Below are 16,853 nucleotides of genomic sequence, written 5' to 3' on the forward strand. Positions count from 1 at the left end.
ATCCTTCCGCAGTGCCGTGTGTATCACTCCGCCACTGTTTGTTTGGTCCGGTCACATTCCACGCATAGTTTACCGTAATTCTAGAAAGTAGGCCTGGTCAAAAGGAGACAATATTAAACAAGAACGTTTAATATGATGCGAGTAACTTCAAATATATGGAAGCGATTAGTGATCAGAATTCAAATGATAAAGCTCATTTGAAAATTCAAATGCATTAACAGAAATGCTTTTTAATTTTCAGAATATGAGTGTATTATTTGACTCAAAAATAAAATGATGATTAATTTATCTAATTTGAATTTTAGTTTTCAACTTCAAAAATGCACATTCTTTGACTAAATTAAAATGAAGAAGAAAATGACATTTGCTTTATCATTTTCAAAAAAATGCCCCGCTAAATTTGTATCATAATTCAAATGAAAAAGCTAATTTTAAAATGAAAATACAGTAACAGAAACACGTTTTAATTTTCAGAATATAGGTGCATTATTTGACCTATATTTAAAATGAATATTCAGTCATCCAGTTTGCATTATACTTTTACTCTCTATGTATGCATATTGTATGGCATAATTCAAACTTGCCGTGCTAAAAAGTGATCATAATTCAAACCAACTCGAAAACGAAATGGCAAAGTGGACGGCACAGGAAAGTGACGTCAGACTCCAGCTCCCAGGCAGGTGAACGTAATATTTACAGTCTATGAGGCGAGCGGGCAGAACGCGCAGTACGATGGGTGGCGGGGTGAATCTTTAACACTAGGGCAGACTTTAGTTCACACTGAGATACAGGTAACGATCGGAGTGTTTTTTTCATTTTTTGAAAATGATAAAGCAAATGTCATTTTCTTCCTCATTTTAATTTAGTCAAAGAATGTGCATTTTTGAAGTTGAAAACTAAAATTCAAATTAGATAAATTAATCATCATTTTATTTTTGAGTCAAATAATACACTCATATCCTGAAAATTAAAAAAATTTCTGTTAATGCATTTGAATTTTCAAATTAGCTTTATCATTTGAATTCTGATCACTAATCGCTTCCATACAAATAAGTCTGTAGCTTATTAATCACCACTTTAATTGGCTATAAAGAAGGTATCCTGAGCTACCTGTTGATACTTTTGTAAATCGCAGATGAGGTTTAAATGTGATACATATGGCTTCTAATCCCTAATTGCATAAATTATAACACTGAAACACACTTTTTCGCAAATGAACACAAATTAAAAAAACAAAAAAGTTAATTTATTTAGCTTTAATGTTCTTTCAAATACATATAGGCTATATTTTTTTAATCACATATAGGGCCTACACATTTTTTACTGTTCCAAACAAACTTTCACTCACACATAGCCTACAAAATAGCAATCGCAAAACGTACCCAAAATATTTATTGAAATATATAAATAAGGAATGTAATAGTCAAGTGGCATGAGGAAACACATTCCCTACATGCCGAAATACAAAACTTAACAAACACAAAGATATTCTATTAAACTTTGATGTTTATTAAAATACATGTGATAAATAAGGCATTTTAATTTCTAACTTCACATATTATGGCATTCGGAAACACACTCTCTCATTCAGACACATACAAATGGACACAAAGAGCTCTCATTTCATTCAACTGAACATTTCCCATATACGATTCAGGTGATCTAGTTCACTCTGCAGATTTTTTGCGAGCATGCAAACCCTTCCAGAAAACTTGCTCCTGGATGACTTCTTCAGCTTTCGATCATCCTTTTCTTTGAAATACTGATCGATTTCCATGGCAAACTCCTGAAGTAGTCTCTCGGACGACATCCTACCTGTGTGAGATACCTTCTTGCCATCATCCATCCTATGCACAGACTGTGACAGATGCGCTATCTTGACTGCATCAGGCGGCGCTCCCGCCCTCTGTAGCCTGGCAATGTCGTGCCTTCTCAGCTCGTTCATCCCAGAGAGGATAAAATCCAGACAATGTTCCAGGTCAACAACATTTTCCTTGTAGTCATAAACCAGTTTCTCCACTGCCATCTTATTAAGAAACTTCTTGTTGACCTTGTTTTTGTGTGCATTTATGCCCCCCGCAGATGCCACCATACCAGCACCGACGGCTGTAGCAATCAGCGAGGCACCTAAGGTCGCAGGGGCCAAGGCGATCCCCAACACTGCAGTCACTCCTCCCACAGCGCCAGTGGTGCCTCCCGCGATGCCCATAGTTTTATTCTGCTTGTGCATCTTGTCCAGGCTTTCGCAGATGACGTTGAAGTCTGCGATGATGTCCCGCAGAGTTTCATTGCGTTTCATCATGAGGAGGTTGTAGAGACGGAGGGCTTTTCTCACATTCATGGCTCTCTGATTGAATGATCTGCACAGAGAAGGTGACAAGAGAGAGTTCTGGGAATACTTCCACATCACTAAATGTATTTGACCTGGAAACAATTATCCCCAGATACTTTTACCAGCTCCAAAGGAGAATTTCAAGCATTAGTGCTTATGTTTACCTGGATTCCTCCTCTATACTGAGGCCATATTGTGGCGGATCCATCGAGTCAGATTCTGTTGGCGTGACAGCACAGACAAAGATTAGACACTAAGCACACACACAAGTCAAAATGGAACATTTGATCTCTTTGCTGATCTTGCCCTGGACGTGTGCTAGTAGGGTTTTCAGTTTTTTACTCTGCTTTCTTTTAGCTGTCAAATGTGTCACGCATTGCAAGTCTTTATGGTGGAAAATGTAACAATAAAGGTTCTTTCTGTGGCATGCTGTAAATCTCCTCACCTGACACCTACCCTACAGCTGGTTTCAGGCAAAAAACATAATAGAAACGATCAGTGTTGTTACTGATGGTCTCTTATGGTTTTGAGACATCAGTATTAGTGTCAGTCTGTTTCGTAACCTCACAACTCCTCACAGGAGCTTTAAGTGATGTGTTTTTTTGTTTGCCCTGGTGGCAGAAATACGCATCTTTAGGTAACAATTGATTGTACATAAAAATTGATTGATAAACATTATGAGCAGTCCAAAAAAATTCCACAGAAATCCAAAATAGAAAATGTTATTTCACTTACTGGACACTCCTTTGAACCATCTCAACATCCACCTGATGTCCTGTGGAAAACAAGTTGTATCATCTTGTCAAAAACCATTTCAAGCAGAAAAATAATATATCATAACTTTTATTTTAACTGTGTACAAAATGAAGAGTTGATCTTTCCAAGTGTGTGTTGAGTTAAAGGGGGAGAAAAGCTTTACCTCTGTGCCCTCTGTGCTTTGGTGGTAAGATGAGTAGAAGCCAAGCGGGTAGTTTTTTGCAGAACCAAATGTTGACCTCTGGCAGTGTGAAACAGATAGATTTATTAAAATGTGTGTGTGTGTGTGTGTGTGTGCGTGTGTGTGTGTGTGTGTGTGAGAGAGACTCACCATACTTTGGTTATCATCTGGCAGGACGTCCAGGTATGGTCGATAATCTATCTCACTGTAGATTGACTCTGTTGAAGGTGGGGGTGGTGGGGTGAACGACGGTGGTGGTGGTCTGATCTGCAATAGACAGAAATACATTTTTACAAAGTTTTTTTCACAGAAATGACCTCTTTTGATATATTATAATTCCACCCTGTCATACATTGGAAAAATCTGCTATAGATTCCAAAAATGTTTCTTGGACCAAACTTTTCCGAGAATGTTTTATATGGTCTAAAGGGAACCAACTGACTACTGAAGCCAGCCTTATGTGGCAACCCAAGAAAGTGCATTTTGTGGTATTTCTGAATGTCTTTCATATCTCAGCCCCACAGGTTGCCGCTTAGTTTGAGCACCTTTTGTTGCTGTTTTGGCACTTGTCCTAGAAGGTTTCATCACATGTAGTTGTCTGCCCTGTAAAAAGGTTCTATTACCTGTTGAGTGGAGTAGTCACACTCTGAGGCTGAGTAGGGAAGGGTGGATTGCCCGAGCCGAGGCGGGACTGCAGGTCTTTTTGTGGCCTTAAAATCAAAGTATATCACAATGTGGTTGCATAACACAATCAAACAAAATGAATGTTTTCCAACATTTATTTATCCAGAGAGCGAATGCAGACTGTTAGGTTGGATATTTGACAATAATAACAACCTACATATGATTAAAACTCTGTTAAAATAATGTCATTATTATCCAAAGTCACAGATTATTTTCCATAATACATGACTTAAACTCTGCCAATTACCATCTTATCATCGTAAGTCTTGCACTGGTTCAGCTTTTCTTCAGAGACAGCTGGGGAGGCTGCAGTTTGCTGCATAGAGCTCATGGACCGACGTCTTGGATCTTGGCCTTCATCAATGTTTTTCTAGCCAGGAACAAAATCAGCAAGATGGAAGAAAGTTGAAGATTTGACATATTTAAATTTACAGATGAAACTGGAACAAAACCCTGTAGGTGTCAAGAGGAAATTTAGATTATGTGTAACCATGGCTGCAACCATTATAAGTCACTAGTTCGTTAAAGAATCGTCCCTTGGATCATCATAAGAATTTCACGTTGGTATTTTTAGCCTGGAAGTTTAAAAAGCTGTGTTCTATCTTTTAGCGTTCTTTAACCGTGGCCATGTTTGATAAAGAAAAAAGTAAATGCAAGCATCTACCTCCAGTTATAAAAACAGGATTGCACTTACCTCAGATTTAAGCTTTAATGAAGAAGTTAGTCTCTCATAGTAGATAGCAGGAGGAGGTGGGCGTGCAGGCCGTGGTCGAGAAGAAGATTGTGTTTTCTCAGTGCCCTCAGCTGGAGGCTGGCAGAGAAACAAAGAAAGAAAGAAATAAGCCGTTGTTTGATCCAAACCTCTTTGTATCATTAAGTGAGCAACAACTTACTCATTTTTAGAAAACCTGTCCGCACATATTAAAGCTTAAGTTGCCAAAATATATTTTTGACTCCTTTCAGATCTGAAAGACATTATTTCAAACAAAAACAAAAACTTTATAGTTTAAAAAGTATTTTGGTGTACGGTCATATTTGGAAATACACCTATCCTAGGGTTAGGGGTTAGGGTTACAATCAATCTGTTCTAGCTATCAGCCTTTCATTAGGTTGGCTGAAAGTTAGGGTGAGACAGGATTTCCAGCATGGCGGCTGCTGCCGATGAGCCTCCGGAGCCCCTTGCTGTAACAGATGGCTGACGTCACTTTAGGCTTCCTCCGTTAATATTTACAGTCTGTGGTTACGATGCCAGTTTCTCTTTCTTTTAAGTATGTAAATCCGAGGCTATAGCCAGAAGCATCTCAACTTAGCATCGCATAAATAATAAAAACAAGAATGAACAGCTTGCTAAGATTCTGAAGCATCTCTTAAGGTGCTCAATTAACAGTGATCTAGTTTCCCTTATTGTAAAAAAAGAAAAAAGAAACTAGTCTCAAAATGTCAGTTTGAGTCTCTAGCTCATCACTTAGTCTAAAATAAGTTACCTCCACAGTTGTTACAGGTTTTACATTGACATAAATGTTCTCCTCCTTGGCCTTGATTTTGGAAACAATTGAAGTCAAATATGTGCTTGGAGGTCTGGGACGAGCAGGACCAGGCCTCTTATAGACTGCAGGCTTTTCACTGAGCGGGGAACTCTGAAGAAAGATGGACATGGAAATAAATTAAGACATTGCCAATTTGGATGTGTCACTAGGCACTCTGGCAGCGGCCTTGGTAAGAATCACAAAGACTCAAAATCTGGTTCACTGACCTCTCCATTGGTTGTCCTGCTGGTTGTGTCTACAGAATCAGCAGAGTTGTTGGTGTGGTTACTTTGGTCTTTTGGTTGTATTTTAGTCCTGGGACGAGGTACAGGTTTGACTTTGACCTCAGACTGGCTCTCATCAATGACTTCAGGCTGGCAAAAAAACATCAATAACAGGTATGTTAATAGATATTTATAATCATAGGAACAGTAGCTATTATCTGCAAAGCGATCATCAAAGCTAAAGAACCACATTCCACATTGTTTTGGAATCTCTCTTAAGATTGAACAAGATGATAACACGCATGCAAGAACATCACATTTTTAAGTCATTTCTGCATTAAATGAACTTTTTAACAGCTGTATCATTTTTTTTAACCTTTGATTCCTCCTGGTTTTCATGGGTCAGCTGTTCGACTTCATATGAGGAGGTGTCAGTGGCCTTCATCTGGGAGTTCTTCCTTGGAGGTTTGGGCGGCTGCGGGAATTAATAGTGACAAAAAAATGACCCTCAAATATGAGACAAAGTATATCACAAAATGAATGTTTTCCAACATTTCTTTATCCAGAGAGTGAATGAAGACTGTTCGATTGGATATTTGATGATAATAACAACCTACGATCTGATTAAAACTCTGCTACAATAATTTAATTATTATCCAAAGTTACAGAATCTTTTTTGATAGTACATGACTTAAACACTGCCAATTACCATCTTATCATCGTAAGTCTCGCACTGGTTCAGCTTTTCTTCAGAGACAGCTGGGGAGGCTGCAGTTTGCTGCATAGAGCTGATGGTCGGACGTCTTGGTTCTTTGCCTTCATCAGTGTTTTTCTAGCCAGGAAAAAAATCAGCAAGATGGAAGAAAGTTTTAGATTTGGCATATTTCTAATGTGTACACCAACCTAGATGTCTCCAATCTCTCTGAAGATTGAACAAGATGATAACACGCATGCAAGAACTTCATTTTTTAAAGTAATTTTTGCATTTAAAATCAACTTAAAAAATCAACAATTTACTTTTCTTTTTTTAATACCTTTAATTCCTCCTGGTTTTCATGGGTCAGCTGTGGGACTTCATAGGAGGAGGTGTCAGTGGCCTTCATCTGGGAGTTCTTCTCGTGACAAAAACATGAGAGAATTGAGCTACGAGGAAAGGCAGCAAACTGACCCATCAGTGGTTTTTAGATGCTGCAAATGAACCATATCTTTATGTTGTCATATCTTCATAAATGGTTGCTTTGAAACATGTTCTGGTTGCTGTTTACCTGCAGGAAGCTTTAAACTTCTTGTTTAATTGAGTGTATAGAAATATCCAACCATTGATGTAGGGCTGTTGTTGAGAGGTGGCCCTTCGACAATGATGGATCAACAACAATAAATGATTGAATAATTAAATAAAAGCATGGAGAAAAACGAGTTACAATAAAACTGATGTATTAGCATTCCATACAAGAACTATTTTAGTAGCTTTGCATGAACCGCACATGCAACAAAGAAAAGTCTTCCTGAAACACTTCTGTATTTCTTGCCCACATGCTTTGTTAGAATTATATAGCATTTATATAGATGTTTTCTTGGACTTTTTTTTTCTGTAACTCTGCCAAATTAATGTTAACCAAGAAGCAACTTCAAGTGCTAAGAAAGTAAAGCTGAAGTGCCAAAACTGCAGTTCCTCCAGTGGCCACTCGGAGCTTGTTCCAAAAGCGAGTAAATCCCAGTTTTGATCCCGATGGCTGATTTCTCAAGTTGTGACAACTGGAAGGATACTTCATTTTTCATAACTTACTAATTATTTTTTTTTTGTTCAATACCAATTTAAATCCTGATTGTTTTGGACTGCGGTGTCTTAAAGCTCCTGTGAGAAGTTTTTAAAAAACTTTTTTATCAAACTGAACAAAATTCATAGTGATGCTTCTTTTTGACCTACGAAAGCAAAATAGACCATCAACTAAAAGATGAACTATTTCTATATTGTAGATTTGTTACAGGTTATGAGTCAGATGTGACAATCTACAACTGTTAAACAAAGAAAAGAAAAAAAAAGCATATATTGACAATGAATGATACATTATTTATACAGTCTTAGAACTTATCGTTGCTTGAGCAGTGGGAATAAAGTCAAGCACTATAAACACACCACTATGGCTTCTGTATACATGATCTTGTTCCTGGTTTGTTGCGTAACACGGTTTCTGTTTTGAATTCCCAGATGTGCTCGATTGTCGACGCAGTTGCAGCTTGTCATTTTTTAATGTTTGGGTTATAATGCTACATTATAATTCATAATGATGCATTATGATGTAAACCATTAAGGATAAAACATCCAGAGAGAATTGCTGTTACTTGCAAACCAGAGGAACCACAAGCGTTTGTTTCTAGAGACTGACAAGAAGAAGGTGAATCTGATGCTAAAGATGAAACTACCTTTCTCTCATGAATACTTGCACTCTCATATAATTTTTTAATTACATTAAAAACATAAAGTGAATAATTTACAGCAACAGAAAGAGCTGATTCTTACCGTCATGTTCCAGTTAAAGCTCAATGTTTCTCTCTTGTCTTTTACTGCCTGAAGCCTCGTCGGAGGGCAGAAGCCATAGTTGCCTGCTTCTCTTTCACTGTCATACAGTCTAAAGAGGCCTGAGGGGGGGATATCCCTGCAGTGTCACAACAAAAAAAAAAAAAAATCTGGGTGTATCCTCACTTCTGGCAAATTACAGTATTTACCTGAGCAAGCAGACAGGAGGCTGAAATGTGTCAGAACTGTCACTCAAACATCCAGTAACAAACAAAAAATGTTAAATAGGAAGTCGTTGCTTTGACTGATATTAATATACATGACACCACCATGCCAAACACCAACCCTAACCTCAACTACCTTTACCAAAAACCAAGTCTTCTCTTTAAAGTGTAATGGTTTACCTTGTGGCGACCAGCTATTCCTGTTGTCAACAGTGCAGGGTTGATTGTTAATGTTATTGTAGGGTGTGTAAAGAATCTTGTGTATGAGCGTCAGTCTTTATGTTAGGGTGTTTGTTTTTTAGGACTCGTCCAACAGGCCAAGTGAGTGTGTGTTTTTGAAATACGTTCTGCGACTGCTTTCATGCCTAGTCATCATGGGTCTGAGTCAATAGGGCAACTTGATTTAGGATTGCGATCTGGATGTGATGCGCTTCTTTAATTGTTCGTAATTGTGTTATAACTGCTAATTGGGGAAAGTGAATCCTTTTTCTAATCTGAGAAAAGTTTTCAGAGGGTAAGGAGTTAGCTGACATGGCTCTGTTCAACACTAAAATAATCTCAACATAACAAACTGTAATTTGCACATTTTCATGCATTTGTTTGTTTTTATAAAATAAACGATTTGCTTTCCTGCACACTCTGTCTCTGTCTGATCGTGCATGGGTCTCAACCAACAAGCTACAGTTGCACATCAAAAGAAACGATTCTGCTCATTAAGTGAGCCACGCCATGTTCTTCTGTTTGAAGGGAGTGTCACTGATCATTTTCCAGTTGGCTTCAAGTCAAGCTTTCTCCTGGTGGTTTCTCTAAATCTAGTTCACGATTATGTTTCAATTTGAAACAGCACTCTACAATACACATCCCCCTCACTTGCTAAAAGCTCCTTTCCAACTATAGCTAACTTTTAAGAAATCCCTAAAAACTCTCCTCTTCAACATCGCCATCCGCCACTAACAAACTCTGTTCTCATCCTCCTTCTCTTACATTATATCTTCTTTGCATTGTTTCCTCTGTTTTGTTTTGTTGTTATTCGTACTTCGAAAAGCGCAACAGAAGTCTATCACATTATTTTCTAAGCTTACTTTCAGCTCAGGACACTAACTTATGTTAATACTGCGGTACATATAGTCCTTTAGTCCTCTTCATTCTTTAAATTGTCCTTCATGTTTGGTATCTATAGTGTCTTTACCATGTTAGCATTTAGCATCAGTGAATGCTGGAATAAGCAGTCTGATATTGTCGCCACTGAAATCATTCACTCTATGTTGTTATGTTGATTAAAAATAATCAAAAACAGACCTGATTAGGTTCAACAAACTACAATGCATATTGCATGACAATCGACTTCATGTTAAGTGATAAGACACTTTTATTCCTGAAGCTACAGTATAAACTGTTTGAGTATAGCCTAATGTATGTTTTCTGTTGCATGCAATGAGACTTGTAACTAAATGAATCATCCAATATATTGATACATAGAGCAACAAGCAACAAGCAAGATCAGGAGTCATATGACTGGAACATCATTATGCTAATTTAAAAATGATTATAGCTTGTTTTAAGTAAAATAAATATAGGCATAATCTCCTTTCTGAGTGTACATTAGTAGGCCTACTTGAGGAAGCAATAATCATACTGACACTAGTGGCATGAATGCATTTGGTGAATGATGTGATGAATGTAGGGCCAAAGGAAGCATGCAAACATTTGAATGATCAGCGTTTATTTGACCTATCTGTTAACTTAAGTCTGTATTATTATTTACTGACACAACTCCGCTGTCACAAGGACAGATACAAGAAATCTTTCTTACCGAAGGCCATAACTCTGTACAACAGCTCAGAGAACTGTCATCATGATAATATCTGTCTCTCCATACTGTAATCTGTTCTGCACATGTTAAACTTACAAATTTTCCCTGCACTCATGTTCACTTCATTTGGCTGTCTACTCGCCATAGTTTCTGCTTATTATATGTCTACACTCATGCACTTTAACTTATGTCAATACTGTCCATCTACGACTCTGTTTTTGCACATTTCCATTTAATCTTCCTATTTAAGACTAGTAATGCTTAGTTAAATCCTGGTTGTATATTTTCACATTCTTAGTTTTGATATTTTTAGTACTTACTTACTTTGTATTTAATATTATATTGTGTTTAGATTTGCTAACATTGTGTTTTTTTTACTCATATTGTGTATTTGGATAACCTGCTGCTGTAACGCCACAATTTCCCAGTTTTGGGATCAATAAAGTAATTCTATTCTATTCTATTCTATTAGTCTTTTTCCGTGTGATAAGTAGCCTGTGTCTACAATAAGTGTGTTTATTTCTCAGCTGGACTTTGAAACATACCCGTGCTTCATCGTTCATTTCACACTCACATCGCACCACTCGTGACCGATCACAGACTTTTTTTTTGTGCACCGGTTTGTAATACGAGATGATGGTCGTCCTGATCCACCAATCAGAGCAAGTTTCTCATTATTTTTCCTCCAATCACTGAGCCTTATAGCGGGGAAGTAAACGCGAAAGTCATTCAGATCGCTTCTTTCCTGGTTTTCTGCGACGGTTGATGTAGTGGTTGATCTGCGCGCTATATATATTATCAGAAAACAATATTGAGTGTTTTTTGTTGTTGTTGTTGTTGTTCGGGGACAAAAGATGACACCACGGGAAGTATTATGCATCCTCGCGGTGTTGTTGGTAACACAAACCGCCGCCATAATCAGGTAAAACACTTGACTTTTCTTTTGCAGCCAACATCTTAGTGTAACATCCCTGCATCACTTTCATAGCGACACACAAGCGGACTGAAGTCAGGTGATTGTCTGCGCACTTCACTGAGTTAACTTCCGTGTTCCCTGGTCGTAATCACAATAAGCCCCACGTGTTGACAATTAATGTGAGCCGAATGTATGTCACCTGAGTATTTAGGCTCCAGGTAGTGACGGTGTTAAAAGTTCTAAGGGACTACTTTGCTGAGTTTGCAGCGTTTCAAAATGCGCGTCAGAAGCAGGAAGTTTCTTTACGCAGCCTGACTTGTCATTTTTCTGTCTATATTTTAACACGTAAGGGATTTACAAATAAAGAAAGGACTCGATTATCAGAAATGCATAATGTAACTCGGAAGGCAATGGTGAGAGATATTACTCCTCATTCATGTGCAAAAATCAAGCATTGGTTCTTCCGATATTAAAATGTTTTCAGTTGTAACATTGGAGAACAAACTGTTCTTTAGAAACACGACAGGTGCTAAAGGGAACAATCACGTTAAACGAAAGAGAAGAAAAGTGCAATAAAAAGCATTTAGGTAATCGGTGTACATTTGTTTGTTTTTGCCTTTCTACAACATGTTTCATACCTCTAAGGCTCACGGTGTTTGGCCAAGTTGAATGTCAGCAATGAGAGGGATGCTGCCTTCAAAATAATTACATTAACAGTTTATTTAAATGTTTGCATTCAAGTTGTCCTTGAAATACATGTTGCGTTTCAATGAGTAATATAATATTTAAATAAACGGTGTGAGTGTTCAATAAGTGAATGGTTTCCACCTCCTGAGGAGCAGAATATTTAACGATTCACATCAACTCTTTTATGGATATATTGCTGATTCAATATTTGAAATGTTTTCATTATTTGACAGTTAGTTTACTTGCCTTTTTAATAGCAGTAGAAAATTATACATAATAACATCTTCTTCCTTTAAGAGACTAATATGTTCTTGTCTTGCAAAGCACGTGTCTGCACGGTTGTTTCTGTTGACGTTTAATTCAATTATGATTCTTTTCAGAGTCCCGCTCCATAAAACCAGAAGCCTGCGTCGCCTGATGAATGACAATGGGAAGACTGTGGAGGAACTTCTGACTTTAGCAAAGAGCACCGGAGCGCCGAACAGCCTGCCCTCCCCACAATTGCCCGTAGAGAGGCTGACCAACTTCATGGATGTACGTGTGTATATATATATATACTCACACTAAAGAAACACAGATCTCTAGAAACTAACAAGTTGACAGTTGCCTTTATATTTAATGTTGAGGTCTATTTTGTCGACGCCTCCAACACGTCCACATCACTTTCACACTCGATCCCAGATGTGTTGCGAGTTAACCGAAGGCATTGTGGGACAAAAAAAAAAAAAGTGCAATATTTGAGCAGCGGTGCAGAGCGAGATAAAGGGGAAGATGAGGAATGTAAGATTGAAACAGAAATAACATCACAAGTTGAGATTTTGAATTTCATTCGTTGCCTCTTGACTTTTAACAACCTTTTATTATGAATTACTGATTTATTTAGATGACTAAATGTGACAAGCTTATTGTTGTGCAACCTCACAATAAGCCTAACACATTTCTTGGACTTGATTCATTTCACGAGTTATGCCTGTGCTTAACTGATTACTTTTTTAGTCCGATTTTTTTATTTTTACTTTTAGCAAAAAATGTAATTCCTTTCCAAAGACAAAAAGCTCTTCAGTGTGTCCCTTGCTTTTACTGCTACCTTTTATCTTAGATGTTCACAGAGAAAAATTAGGAAATGGTCGTCACGTTCCTTGTATGTGTACACATACTTGGCCAATCACATACAGCTCAATACACATCAGATATCCTTCTGTGTGTGAGTGATAAATAAGTCTACATGTAGGTGTCGTTGTATCAGGAAAATCTCTACCAAAACATCTGATTCTTCCTTTGATCCTTTCTAATGAAGGTATGGTTTCACAGCCGGTCTCTTCTTGTCCCCTCAGGCCCAGTACTATGGGGTGATCAGCATCGGGACCCCTCCTCAGGACTTCACTGTGCTCTTTGACACTGGCTCCTCCAACCTCTGGGTCCCCTCCATTCACTGCTCTTTTCTTGATGTGGCCTGCTGTGAGTTTGCATTTTTGGAGAACTGTCTCTGTAGTCATCTTTAATACTTTGAGTGTGTCTGTAATTTTATGATGGGGGGGAAAAAAAATCACATTTCTCATTTGCTATTTACCTAAATCTTTCATGCATACATTTTACAGTGTCATAGAGATGTTTATATATCCTTGATTTCATTTCCAGGAACTGTTAAGTCTTGCTTCCCCACATGAACGCTTAACTGAACTATAAAAGTCAATTTCATTACTTTATATTGTAAGTAGGACGAGAAACCTTGACCTTAATCGTGTCTGAACCGATCCTTACAATGTGACAGACAATCAATCTTTATTTGTACAGCGCCAATTCATAACAAATGTTTTCTCGAGACACTTTACAAAAAGTAGGTCAAGATGTCACATGGTGGATTTAAAACTTTTTTTTACTGTAATTTCAATTCTTTCAAACCTCCAGTCAGATTGTTCAGGGGAAAAGGGTTTTTGGAAACATTTGAATGGTGGGCTCAGACTCGGCGGGCAGATTTAAATGAGGAGGATTTGGGATGTTGGGATGTGTTAACACTCAAATTTAAAGCCCTGACTCTTGACAATAGTAAACAGTTTTTGGTCCTTTTTAATTGCCTTTCCAACTGTGTGTTTGCAATCGTTTCATACAGCGTGAAATATACCAGCAAGATGTGTAGTAACGACCGTCTCTCTGTTTTGTAAGTCTATGGAATCTGTAATTTGTTGTTTTGGTGACTCCATCCTCTCGCTAGGGCTCCATCATCGCTACAACTCCAAGAAGTCGAGCACATACGTCAAGAACGGCACATTATTCTCTATCCGGTACGGCAGAGGCAGCTTGTCTGGCTTCATCAGTGAGGACACTGTCTCTGTAAGACCCAGGAACATTCTCTGCCTCCCTCACACAGCCCTTTTGTCCAACTGCATTCCTCAGATTTTGGTGGTCACACCATTCCTATTATCTCATTAAAAAAAAAACTCTGTTCTGTATTGACTTCTTTCTCTCCTAACTTTTCCTTCAGGTTGCAGGTCTGCCCATTCCTAAACAACAGTTTGGTGAAGCGTTGAAGCAGCCTGGCATCACATTTGCAGTGGCACGGTTTGACGGGTTGTTGGGCATGGGGTACCCATCAATATCAGTGGCAAATGTTACCCCGGTGTTTGACACAGCCATGGCTGCCAAGCTGCTTCCCCAGAACATCTTCTCTTTTTACATAAGCAGGTCGGTTTCTAGTTTAGTAAGCGAGTAAAAAAAATGTAAAGCTAAATCAGTGTGTTTATGATATAAATAGTTTCTTGCCTAGAACCAAACTGTTGGTTCCCCTTCAGTAGTTATAGATGCAATTGAGGTTTTTTTGATGTTGTGAAACAAGTTGGCCCATGTTGGTGTCTGTAAGTCCTCACACGGTTAGTTCTCCTTCTGTATCTCTCAGAGACACGACTTCAGCGGTAGGAGGGGAGCTGATGCTGGGCGGGACAGACCCCCAGTACTACACTGGAGACCTACACTATATCAACGTGACAAGAAAAGCATACTGGCAGATCAAGATGAACGCGTGAGGAAGAAGCTTTTTGGGCTTTTTTTTTTTTTTAGAAATAGGAAGTGGCAAACAGTGTAGTTTTGGTTGACAAGCTGTCTATTATGTTTCACAACTTCCCCTTTTTTTTAGTTTGATTAATTCCTTAACTGCTACTTGTAAATGATATTCTTACAACACAGATAAATAAATAAAGAAGCCCCATGGGAAATGGTTTTTCTTAATAGAAATCATAATGGCTGAATGATTTCTTGGTTTGATATGACCGCACATTTTTTTTTTTTTTAACAATATGACTCACATGAACTTGTCTCTGTGCACATGCTGCCTCCTCTCTTGCATTCCTCCTGCAGAGTTGAAGTTGGCAACCAGCTGACTCTCTGCAAAGCCGGTTGCCAGGCGATTGTTGATACGGGAACCTCCCTGATGGTCGGACCCGTGGAGGAAATCAGAGCGCTGAACAAAGCCATCGGAGCTCTGCCCCTGCTGATGGGAGAGGTAGAGCCGAACATACAAAATGAAAACATGTAATGTCCCGCATGTAGGGCTATGTGGACCCAGACATCCAGTGACTAAAACTCTTCATCCGGTTCAATTAGACAGTTAAAACAAACAGGATTGGAAAAAGTTACATTGCTCCATCTGATTTATTTCTGCTTTGAAAAGTCCAAAGATAATCATCCAGAGATCATAAAAATTTTTATGACCATCTTAAATGGAGATGGTTTACTCACCCAGCCATACCCAGATGAAACATTTAACTCTCCAGCATATTCTTTTCTCCGTCCCCTCTCTCTCTCTCTCTCTCTCTCTCTCTCTATAGTACCTAATTGATTGTAAGAGGATCCCAACACTCCCCGTCATCTCCTTCAACATCGGAGGGAAGATGTTCAACCTGACTGGAGACGATTATGTCATGAAGGTACATCTTGTCTCACCCTGACAGGGTTCCCTTACAATAACAGCTGGCTTGGGGATAGCATACCTTTTGCTAAGTGTAACTGGCCAATCAGAATCAAGTATTTGAAGTATGTCCTGAGAACTATTTGTTGTATTTGCTTATCAATCAGGAAATATTTCAATGCTTGGGATTTTTTCATATTCAGCTCATTCATAAAACCCCAAAACAAAAGTCATTATAAAGCAACCCACTAGTTGTGTGCACATGGAGATGTGTTGTAAAAAAAAACAACTTTACTTCTATCCTCTTGCTGCAGGAGTCTCAGATGGGGTCGTCAATCTGTCTGTCGGGCTTCATGGCGATGGATATCCCCCCTCCGGCCGGACCCCTGTGGATTCTTGGCGACGTGTTCATCGGAAAGTACTACACTGTGTTCGACAGGAATGCTGACCGCGTGGGGTTCGCCCCTGCCAAGTAGTTCACTGAACAGTTGTACATTTCATCATTCATTTTTAATTTCTTTGATTTGCCTCAATCAAAAGCATTTGGTCTTACGGTTGTCGCGTGTCACTGCGGAGCTGGGCTTGCCACGGAAAAGATTCTTTCTGAGAGAGGCTGGTTTCTAATGAGCAGGTGTGGGTGCTACATTAATAGCAAGGAGTGGTGCAGTGTGTTGCTGCCACTGAACTAAGGAACTGATTCACTTGGTTTCTTTCACGTCAACTTTTCATTTTCATTTGTTTTTCAGCTGTTTTGTTCTTGCTAATTTGTATGCTTTGGGGGTCGCACCCAACATTTATTTTTTTTGCTATGGAGTCACAATTTCATTTTAAGCCTAATAGGACCGTATTATTGGGCTGCTTCTGTACACAGATCTCTAAGGATGTTTCTTTTTAAATAAATCTGTACATTTTAATGCCAAATAAAACTTAAAACAAATGTCTTGAAATGTTGAATTCTGGATAGATGGGTTGAGATCGTAACGTTGTGTATTGGTAAGAAACTGATCAATTGTTAATCATTTCACCAACTTTAGAACTGTAGGACCATCGGGCGGTGATTCATAAATAATTTTTACAGCCGCTAACAATAG

The 16,853-nt window shown here is 38.5% G+C and overlaps 2 protein-coding genes across 2 annotated transcripts; one reads left to right on the forward strand and one right to left on the reverse strand.

Moving 5' to 3' along the window:
* Window positions 1–1,275: 1,275 nt before the first annotated feature.
* Window positions 1,276–8,644, reverse strand: LOC132954363 (uncharacterized). Its single transcript, XM_061026907.1, has 14 exons — window positions 8,225–8,644; window positions 6,738–6,815; window positions 6,413–6,535; window positions 6,080–6,178; window positions 5,707–5,853; window positions 5,438–5,590; window positions 4,648–4,764; window positions 4,201–4,323; window positions 3,893–3,979; window positions 3,420–3,536; window positions 3,252–3,329; window positions 3,068–3,107; window positions 2,497–2,551; window positions 1,276–2,360 (listed from the first exon to the last, which is right to left on the reverse strand). Exons 1-14 carry the CDS (start codon window positions 8,228–8,230, stop codon window positions 1,628–1,630), a joined length of 1,956 nt encoding a protein of 651 aa, XP_060882890.1. The 5' UTR covers window positions 8,231–8,644; the 3' UTR covers window positions 1,276–1,627.
* A 2,334-nt stretch (window positions 8,645–10,978) lies between these two features.
* Window positions 10,979–16,699, forward strand: napsa (napsin A aspartic peptidase). Its single transcript, XM_061027001.1, has 9 exons — window positions 10,979–11,180; window positions 12,242–12,395; window positions 13,196–13,319; window positions 14,074–14,192; window positions 14,344–14,543; window positions 14,755–14,877; window positions 15,213–15,357; window positions 15,683–15,781; window positions 16,077–16,699. The coding sequence occupies exons 1-9, from the start codon at window positions 11,113–11,115 to the stop codon at window positions 16,236–16,238; spliced, it is 1,194 nt and encodes a 397-aa protein (XP_060882984.1). The 5' UTR covers window positions 10,979–11,112; the 3' UTR covers window positions 16,239–16,699.
* The last annotated feature ends 154 nt before the right edge of the window (window positions 16,700–16,853 follow it).

This window comes from Labrus mixtus, chromosome 20 (assembly GCF_963584025.1).
Source record: "Labrus mixtus chromosome 20, fLabMix1.1, whole genome shotgun sequence".
Taxonomy (NCBI): domain Eukaryota; kingdom Metazoa; phylum Chordata; class Actinopteri; order Labriformes; family Labridae; genus Labrus; species Labrus mixtus.

Bases quoted from the DNA above. Each gene is read 5' to 3' on its own strand.
- LOC132954363 (XM_061026907.1), bottom strand. The intron at 3,537-3,892 runs GTAATAGAACCT...TGTCTATTGCAG, and splicing joins GTGACTACTCCACTCAACAG to ATCAGACCACCACCACCGTC. The intron at 3,330-3,419 runs GTGAGTCTCTCT...TCACACTGCCAG, and splicing joins CAGATGATAACCAAAGTATG to AGGTCAACATTTGGTTCTGC.
- napsa (XM_061027001.1), top strand. From the start codon at position 11,113: ATGACACCACGGGAAGTATTATGCATCCTCGCGGTGTTGTTGGTAACA. The intron at 12,396-13,195 runs GTACGTGTGTAT...TTGTCCCCTCAG, and splicing joins GGCTGACCAACTTCATGGAT to GCCCAGTACTATGGGGTGAT. The intron at 15,358-15,682 runs GTAGAGCCGAAC...CTCTCTCTATAG, and splicing joins TGCCCCTGCTGATGGGAGAG to TACCTAATTGATTGTAAGAG.